At 38.9% G+C, this 10,380-nt stretch overlaps 2 protein-coding genes across 2 annotated transcripts in view; both read left to right on the top strand.

The window, feature by feature from the left end:
- The window catches only part of LOC121628724 (NACHT, LRR and PYD domains-containing protein 12-like), a 2,607,341-nt gene that overhangs the window by 2,197,233 nt on the left and 399,728 nt on the right, over positions 1 to 10,380 (top strand). Inside the window, exon 26 of the mRNA XM_041967976.1 lies at positions 6,326 to 6,496. Coding sequence (XP_041823910.1) covers positions 6,326 to 6,496 — 171 coding nt within the window. The remainder of the gene's footprint in view (positions 1 to 6,325; positions 6,497 to 10,380) is intronic.
- Positions 1 to 10,380, top strand: part of LOC121628761 (gamma-crystallin N-B-like) — a 119,057-nt gene that overhangs the window by 17,937 nt on the left and 90,740 nt on the right. The window lies entirely within an intron of this gene.

Below are 10,380 nucleotides of genomic sequence, written 5' to 3'. Positions count from 1 at the left end.
AATCCATTTGTCTTTAAAATGTGCCTGTAGTCCCAGAAGAAGTTGAAATTGTCTATGAAATTAACTGGATGTGTGGTACATACAGCTGACAGCCATGTATTCAGACTAAACAGCCTGCTGAATCTCTCCACTCCTCCTCTGATCGGAGGGAGAGGACCACTGATGAATATCTGGGCATTCAGACAGCTGATCGTATCCAGCAGTTCAGTAAAGTCCCGTTTCAGCACCTCAGATTGTTGTTTCACAACATCATTCAACCCCACATGCAGTATGAGGTTTTCCACAGTTGGGTGTGCAGCCAAAATTTGCGTAATTTTGTCTCTTATATCTGATACCATATCCTTGGGAAAGCACAATACAACACAATTTTGTATATTTTACATACACATTTCTAATGTCTTTTACACCAAAGTCACCAACAATAAGATACTAAGGCCCAGCCATTTGCTTTTCTTGTCGCCTTTTACTTTCTGAGTTGTTTTTTGGTCTTACCCTGTTGTGTAGGGAGATTTCATCTCGGTCATCAACTGTAGATCCAAAATTCTGCAGCAGTGGAGCAAACCTGTTCTGTAGTTGCATGTCTTGTTGTTGAGAAGGAAACTAGTTAGTTTTCCTTTTGACAACTGGTCATGACTATATCTTGCTAGAGAGGGGTTGAGGAGGTACTTGGTCTGGATAGCAGAGCAGGCCAGTTGGTCGCATCGCTAATCTCAGCAAACTGGGCTCTGCCTGTTACTCGTCCTCCCATTTCCCTGTGAGATGATTTAGTCTTTGGGTTTGCACCAAGAGCATTCCAGGGAGGTCTATCAGTGAAAGAATTATCACCTTGTACACCGTCCTTCCCAGCCATGTTTGTGCTAATTAGCTGTTAGCAAGATCTTGTCAGCTGTTCTTTTTATTAAAGGCAAGGTTGTTTCGTTTCCACACAATCCATTTACTTCCACATTCACCTCGAGCCGTTGAATCTTTGTTTCCAGCATGGTGATCTTCTGTAGAAGTTTGTAATAGTCAGGGCTGGCTCTAGGCTGGCAGGTGCCCTAGGAAAAACAGGAGTTTCCCCCACCACCCATGTGGCAAAATGCTTATCGAAACTGAAGCTACATAACTCACTCACACACATTTTGTAACTAATGTCCAAATTCTTGCCTCTTTGTTAACAAACAAAACAAAGTCACACTGAAATACTCTAAAATAAATTAAACTGCTACAACAATGATAAATAGAACAAAATAAATAATACTTCATTAAAAAGAAATTACATTAGTTAGTGCAAAAGTCCAGGGCAAGAAATGGCACAAGTGCAAATCCTAAAACAATGCAATCAAAAACACATTAAACTATAAAAAACTGCTACAATTATGATTAAAAAAAAATAATGCCACTTAGTAAACCAAAAAAATCAATCAAGCAATCAAATTAAATCTTTAAAGCATGTTTCATATGTAAGTTGTAACACGAAGTTGGTAAGTGAAGATAATTCCCTCATGCCCTTCCAGCCACCCAGGCCCACCACTCAGTGACACAGACTGGCCATTTGTCTGTATTCCATCATCTTTATGACATTTCTGCATTGTACATTCAGTGTTCTTCATTTAGATCTGCTGCTACAGATCCAAATATAATTTAATAATTGTTAGATAAAAAACATAAAACGCAATAGTACTGCAGTCATTATTCTTTGTTGAATTAACTTATATTCTGAACTGAAAGCTTCTGGTGCAGACAATGAGGCTGAGACTTCCTCTCTAGCAGCTTCTACAGGTGCCGGTTGTGGCTGCAAAATTTTGGACAAATACAAATTTAACACATTACTTTAAATTTTATAGAAGTAACATTAAATAGCTGTAGCTTACCCTTACAATAAACAAACAGTTGCATAAATAATGCATTAAAAATACAATTAAAATTTTTTTATGTAACCTTTACTTTATGTCATTCTGACATCATGACATTATGTTGTTCAGATATTGTTATGGTACAATAGCATCTATCTTAGTTAGCGTTAGCCCAATGTCGATGTCAAAATGAAAAGTTAAAACATGCAGTCTTAATGTTCAGTAACTCTGACATACCTCTACTTTGGGCTTGTTTTTCCTCCTCCTCGTCTTTTCTGTAAGCAGACCTGACTATTTGGACTGTCTTTTCATTAAAAACTTTTTTAATGATTTTCTTGGTGGCAACACACGACAAGGTGACATCGTCCATCAATATTATCTTATCAGTATCATTACGAACCTGAAGGCGCTCCTTTCAACAGATGGTGCCCTGCCTAGGTCACCTATGCCCAGGGCCAGCCCTGGCAATAGTCATCTGTAGATACGGGATGTTATTTCTGCAATTTGTCGGCCACACTAACGTGACACTGACAAGACTGTAAAAGTCTTAAAAATTGTCCATAAATATCTTGAGTAGAAAATTAAGAATATTGGCAGAAAAATGCAAGAAGAGGGGAGAGCGAAGCAGCAAGGTGTCAGAAGGAAACTCATAGGGAGGAATGACTGAAATTAACCACATGAGGTATTTTTATGGTTTCTGCTTTGTATTGACAAAGTTTTGTTACTTTTAATCAACACATGGTAGTTACATAAAGTATCCCAAAGCCAAACATTTTCCACTCTCAACACTTAAATCTGCTGTTCAAATGTGTCCAAATGTGTCCTGAGTAATCACCTGTGATCAGATCTCACTTCCCTGCTCTGTATGCCAACTAACAAGTAACCTATATCACCTGAGCAAAGATCTATGACCTCAACATAAAGCCATAAAGATTTTGCAGCAGTAACTGAATGTTTGCAAATAATTACAAAGTTTGTATTTCTAATTAAAGTTTTGTCATCCTGCAACTAACTATTCAAATTCAATTATAAAAAAGGATTTACATGGTTGTAAAAAGAAGTGTTTGAAAATGAACAAAGAAGTACTTTTGCAAACATCTTTTCACAGATGCAGAATGATAATCTGCGTGCAAGACTATGAAGTTGCAGATTTTTGACCATGTCTTTCCACCTACATCTGACTGAAAGATGACAAATCAAACTGTCCAGTCAGAGAGCAGACAGCTTCCTGTCCTTCTGCACCACTGCAGGCTCTTAAAGGGCAGAAGATGCAACTGCTAAAAAAATAAAGGGAACACTTAAACAACACAATGTAATTCCAAGTCAGTCACACTTCTGTGAAATCAAACTGTCCACTTAGGAAGCAACACTGATTGACAATCAATTTCGCATGCTGTTGTGCAAATGGAATACACAACAGATGGAAATTATATGAAATTAGCAAGACACCCCCATTAAAGGAGTGGTTCTGCAGGTGGTGACCACAGACCACTTCTCAGTTCCTGCTTTCTGACTGATGTTTTGGTCATTTTTGAATGCTGGCAATGCTTTAACTCTAGTGGTAGCATGAGACAGAGTCTACAACCCACACAAGCGGCTCAGGTAGTGCTGCTCATCCAGGATGGCACATCAATGCGAGTTGACAGGTTTGCTGTATCTGTCAGCATAGTGTCCAGCGCATGGAGGTGATACCAGGAGACAGGCCAGTACATCAGGAGATGTGGAGGAGGCCGTAGGAGGGAAACAACCCAGCAGCAGGACCGCTACCTCCGCCTTTGTGCAAGGAAGAACAGGAGGAGCACTGCCAGAGCCCTGCAACATGACCTCCAGCAGGCCACAAATGTGCATGTGTCTGCTCAAATGGTCAGAAACAGACTCCATGAGGGATGTATGAGGGCCCAAAGTCCACAGGTGGGGGTTGTGCTTACAGCCCAACACCGTGCAGGACATTTGACATTTGCCAGAGAACACCAAGATTGGCAAATTTGCCACTGGCGCCCTGTGCTCTTCACAGATGAAAGCAGGTTCACACTGAGCACATGTGACAGACGTGACAGAGTCTGGAGACGCTGTGGAGAACGTTCTGCTGCCTTCAACATCCTCCAGCATGACCGGTTTGGCAGTGGGTCAGTAATGACCCTCTAATAAACCCACCTCTGGCAAGCCCTCCATGTGCTCGCCAGAGGTAGCCTGACTGGCATTAGGTACTGAGATGAGATCCTCAGATCCCTTGTGAGACCATATTCTGGTGGGGTTGGCCCAGGGTTCCTCCTAATGCAAGACCATGCTAGACCATGCATGTGGCTGGAGTGTGTCAGCAGTTCCTGCAAGACGAAGGCTTTGATGCTATGGACTGCCCCACCCGTTCCCCAGACCTGAATCCAATTGAGCACATCTGGGACATCATGTCTCGCTTCATCCATCAACACCATGTTGCACCACAGACTGTCCAGGAGTTGTCAGATGCTTTAGTCCAGGTCTGGGAGGAGATCCCTCAGGAGACCATCCGCCACCTCATCAGGAGCATGCCCAGGCATTGTAGGGAGGCCATACAGGCACGTGGAGGCCACACACACTACTGAGCCTTATTTTAACTTGTTTTAAGGACATTACATCAAAGTTGGATCAGCTTGTAGTGTGTTTTCCACTTTAATTTTGAGTGTGACTCCAAATCCAGACCTGCATGGGTTAATAAATTTGATTTCCATTGATAATTTTTGTGTGATTTTTGTTAGCACATTCAACTATGTAAAGAACAAAGTGTTTAACAAGTTTAATAAGCAGTGTATATTTTAAATACTAATGTGTCTCATAGTGATTGTGATAAACTGATATTACTCAGTCCGAGACTCAGGCAGTAGATGCTGCAGACTCTCTCAGTGAAATCCAAAAGGATTATGCAGCTTTCATACTGAATGATGGTGTACACACAAAAGTGGGAGAGTATATATATATATATATATATATATATATATATATATATATACCCAGAAGTGTTAGCGGAGGTAACTAGATTTGAGTGAAAACATTTGATGCATTACCTTAAAAATTTGTGTAAAATACAATAAAAATCCTGATTTTATCCTGTCATAGCCATAGAATGTAAAATACTGATAGAGGCCATGTATTCAACAGTATTGGTTCGTCTAATAGATTTTTCTTAAAAAAAAAAAAAAAAAAAAAAATCAAGTAGTTTGTAACCATGATAAAAGGATGAATATTAAATTATAGTGTATTTAGAAAAAAACCTCCCAATGGTACAAAACTCGCACCTAAATGGTTAATTCTTTATAGTGATTAATTTAATCATCATATACATTAAAAGAGAATACTTTCATGAAAAATTCTTAAAAATTGTGAAAAATATTAAACTTTCATAATTATATTGAGCTTTAAAGTTCAAATTACAGACCTTGTAGTTAACAATAACAATGCAACTTTTTAACAGGGCATAAAGTTTAACAGATGATCTTTAACAGGACAAAATAAACCAGAAACTGATGAGTTGAATCCTCCTCATGAGGGTCTCTGGGTAAAACCATGAGACAATGGTTACAAAGGCTCAGTTGGCCCTGGCTCTGCTCACTTTAACTTAATGCTGATCATTAGAGCAATGAAAACTACTTTGGATATTTGGCTTGCATAAACATCAGCAAGTTTGCTGATCATGATTCAGACAAATCCCTAGTTATTTATTACATGTTTAGTAGAAGAATATCAGAAGATAACCAAATATTTTGTGAATAATTTTCATTAATTTCAGGTTAAATTATTGTGCAATAAATGTTTTAGATATTTTTTAATTCCTACCTAATTGGCATGAAATTTCCGAGTGTATAGTTTGAAATCTTACAGAAAAATTATGCGCACACAGTCGCTTCATGACAAATAAAGAAAGGATAGGTTAAATATAAAATTTACAATAAGTAAAAATCAGTAAGAAAAACCAAAATATCTTTGTTTGATTCTATATTAAGAATAGATAGCCCCAACGCTTCTATAAGTCTCTGTAATGTTGTATTTTACTAAAATATTGAAACAGGCCATATCACAATAACAAGTTCTGCTTCTGTCAAAGTTGGATTTCATCATTAGATGATATTTTTGATATTCTTGTGTTTCAACCTGCAGATGTGGCCATCAAACATGCCACCATATAGTTCCTAGAGAATCAGTACAGCATGTTTTTCTGCTTTTATCATTCTATAAAACAGCTCATATCTACATTTCTATCAAAGTTTCCATTTCCACCTGAATTTATCCTGAAATGTTTAATTTCTTTGCTTTAATCGTTTGGCTGCACAACATGAGTTTGCATGGATGGAGCCTCTGGTGGAGCTGCAAAGATTAGGAGCTGAAGTCACTACGTCTTTATTGAAGCTGCAGCATGTTGTCATTAATATTAATGAGGACTCTTCTTCTCTGCTTCTGTTTGACTGTTTTAACCTGCATCCTGTTGGCTTCAGCTCACAGTTTTGTTCTTTATTCAGATTGCAGGGTTGCTGGTTGTCAGAGATCAGCTGTGCTTCACTGACCTCAGCTCTGAAGTCCAACCCATCCCATCTGATAGAACTGGACCTGAGCAACAACAACATGACGTCTGCTGTTAAAGATCTTTGTGGATTTCTGGAGAGTCCACACTGCAGACTGGAGTTTTTGAGGTCAGACACCATGTTTTATTTGTTTATTGAGATTAATACCATGTAAAAGTTGTTCTGGTCTTCAACGTAAAGTCTGTTTTCTTCTTCAGTGGTTTAGTTCATGAAATGATGATTTATTAAATAAAAGCAAAAGACTTTGATTCTGTCAGACAGAAACAAATATATAATCACTGACTGATGCTTCTAGACGTTGAGCATTAGTGAATATCGATGGATGAAATAAAGATCAAGTAATAATTAATCAGCTGATATGAAGCGACTCTCCACCATCACTGATAGAAATGAAGCATCTTTGACTTGATTAGAAAATACTTTTCATCCCAGCAGCAGTTATCTTCACTCACATGCATTAATAACGACATATTACACCCAAAAACCTCATCACACTAATAATTTAACAGAAATCATTCTCAGTTGATTTTCATTTCATTAAAATGATCTCTGTTACACAAGGTCAGTTCAGACTGAAACAGATATTCCTGTTAAGTGGATTTAAGTAAAATACAAAGAAGAATTTATCTGAAGAAAAATAACATGATTGATAAAATGAAATAAAGTTAAGCTATGACCTAACTTGTTGCTAGGTAACAGTGGAAAGAAGGAAGTTGTGAGAGTGTGTGAGCAGCTTTCCATCAGGTGAGAAATGTGTGAAAATGTGGAGCAGAGTCAGTGTTTCATAGCTCTGCAGCCAAAGAGAAGCTGAGAAGGTGAACTGCTACGACCCTGTGCAGGTGATCCAAACACAGACACAAAGGATGATTACTGAACAGCCATGAAGGAGAGAGGCAGGGATGCTCCATCACTGGAGATAAATGCTGTTCTGTTTACCTGCTGTGTTTGTTTCTTCTGCTTTATTTATTCACAGCACAGAGTTGGTGTGAAGAGCTTGTGTGTGAATGTAGGTTGAGAAACAGCAGATAAGAAATATGGAGCTGAATCACAACCACAATGTTTGTTTGTCTGGAAAATATTTCAGTCTTCAGGAATAGAAGTTGATGAATCAACTTTTTGTATTGAATTCTAAAACAAGAAAAAAAAAACAACCTAAAAATGAAAATAAATGCAGCAGAGAACTTTTCATCTGGTTTGTTTTCAGATTTAGATTTTTCTTTAAATTCCACTTTTTCATATGAACTATTTTCTATAGTAAAATAAGATCAGCTGACAGTCAGACAAACTTGTTCCGGTTTAAACAGAACAACACAACAATCTGTCAAATTAACTTTGATCTCATATATAATTCATGAAAATTTCAGCCGTCCTCATGTAGAAACGAATCTGCTGGGATGTCAGATTCATCACATCTTAGTGCTCTGACTTTTCAGTAGGGATGTGAATCTAATAACAACTCAAGATTTAATTCGATTCTGATTTTTGGGGTGACGATTCGATTCAGAATCGATTCTCGATTCAAACCGATTTTTGATTCATAGCCATTACAAAGGGTGCCAATTTCACAAGTAACTACATTCTCCTATAAGCTAGGAAAAACTCTTCTATAAGAAAGAAAGTAATTATATTACTAGACAGCTGGTTTTGTTTAAGAAATTGCAACTTTACAAGGTTAATCAAGTGATTCTTAAATGTAATCACACTTCTCTTTTAACCAAAGCAATTTATTTTTCAAGATTCTGTGGTTGCAAAGTTTACCTTTGAGTACTCAACCAGTAACTTCAACAAATAAAAAAATGACTGTCTCAGATTTCTGATAACAAAAGGAAAATGTGAACTCTCATTTATTAATACCTAAAAATAACTTCTGTTCACATAAACATTAGCACCCACTGTTTCTGTTGTAAATACTTGAGAACATCTCAAATTTAAGTTTAAATTTTACATCTAAAGTACTCACTTATTAGCAGATTCAAATAGAAATATAAAGAAAATCTCAATATGAGACTACAAATGTAAACATAGCACTAATTTTGGAAACAAAAATAAAACATTTGAGTTCTCATTTGACAACAGTTTCAAAATTAAACATCTGTGTTCAGCTGAAATTTCTGCCAATAACATATTTGAACTCTCACTCTTTTTCTTTTTTTTTCTTTTTTTTTTAACTTGTCCTGTGCAGCATCATAGCAGCAAAATGATAATCTGGTGGCTGTATCGTGCTGAACAAATTTGCTCTGCCAAGGGGAGGCCTATGGGTAAGGCTCCTCTTGATAATCTGATTCATTTATTTATTTATTTACTTTAAATCACGGAATCTATGTAATCTTGCTGGACCTGACCGGAGGGGACAGAAAACAATGGAAAATAGCAAAAAGATGCAAAAGGGAAAGAAGAAAGGAGACAAAAACATTACAGACAGAAGGAAACGACCCTTCAATCCACACCATCACCAGACAACAAACTGTTACACCTGTACATGAACACACCAGAAAATTTCCTACAACTTTTACAAAAGCAGAAACACACACAGAAAAAACAGAGCTGCTAGTCATTAAGAGTTTTTAACCAAATCAAAAAGACATATCATGAAAGTAGCATAACAGCGACCAGATACTAACTCACAGGAAAAATAAAAAAGAGAATTATCTCTTAGTATATAAACCCACTGGACAACTCAGTGACTGTGTCAGCATGCAGAGGATGAGGAATAAGGAGTGATCAGTGATGAAGAGTGGTGAGTGAGATCGTGCAAATGCGACCACGTCTCTACGGAGGCCAGAGGCAGACCAGGGCAGCCCAGAGACCCGGGACCTCAGCAGCAGCCCCGGAGCACTAACCCAAGCCACTCCACCATGAAGACGACACCAGCCCCACCCGAAGGGCGGCAGAGGAGAGCCCCAGCAAGAACCCCCCACGGTCTTGGGGCACAGGTCCCAGTGGGCCAAGATCAGCAGCCAGGGACCGGCCACCCAGGGCAGCCCAAGCGAAGGGCCCAGGGCCCCAGGAGCCCAGAGGCGACCGCCCCACCCCCAAAAGGCAGAGGGCCCGCAACATGCCTAGGAGGACCAGGCCCCCCAGACAGCCACCCGGCGTAGGCCAGCACACACCCCGATGTTCCAGCCGCACACCCCGGGAACCAGGGCGCCATCGACCCCCACCCCCCACCTACTCCAATCTGCTCTCACTCTTTAAATTTTAACATAAATATCTATGCGTATCTCAACTTTTTAGTAGAACATTCTAGTTGTTTTAGTCTGGAGTTCCTGCTTAATTATAGTGTCAAAAATATAACATTTTAATAACTTCTCCATTTTCATCAACTCTGATCAGAACATGTTACAACTTCTACCTAATTTAACTCTTATGAGACCATGGCAATGGTCACGCTAAAACTCCTGTTTAGTACATGTTTTACACTGTAATTCTATAGTAATTAACAGAATGCTCACTGTATATGAGGGATTATGGTCCAAAATTAGCAATGTCCAAGTTTTTTTGAAGAAAGAGTAGTTGGTCAACATGGTGTGGGGTTAGATTGCTCCTTTGTGCAGTTACTGTATCCCCTGCAGTAGAGAATACTCTCTCTGCTGCAACACTAGTGCCAGGTATGCATAAGCAGCATTTGGCCAATTTAGCCAGGAGAGGGAAAGATGCCTCATGTAAACTCCACCAATGAAGGGGGTCCTCTGAGAGAGACAGTGGGGGGGCCTCCAGATATTTCTTCAGCTCCTCTTCAGCTTTGGTGCTGGCAGATTTGGGGACAACTCTCACCTCAGTAAATGTTCTTCCAAGTAAGTTAGCAAGTGCTGATGCTCTTTTAGGGGCAGGAGGACTTTCCTCTTCCATAATCTCTGTATTATTAGCCCCAACCTCAGCCTCAGCTTGCACCACCTCTTTCTGCAGAAAAGCCAAAACAAAAGGCTCATTAAATTTCCTGTTACAAGTCCTTCAACATCAGATACAATTTATATACATATGCCTGTAAATTG

The sequence above is a fragment of the Melanotaenia boesemani genome, chromosome 18 (genome assembly GCF_017639745.1).
Source record: "Melanotaenia boesemani isolate fMelBoe1 chromosome 18, fMelBoe1.pri, whole genome shotgun sequence".
In the NCBI taxonomy this organism is placed as follows: domain Eukaryota; kingdom Metazoa; phylum Chordata; class Actinopteri; order Atheriniformes; family Melanotaeniidae; genus Melanotaenia; species Melanotaenia boesemani.
This window is presented reverse-complemented; position numbering and strand designations above follow the sequence as displayed.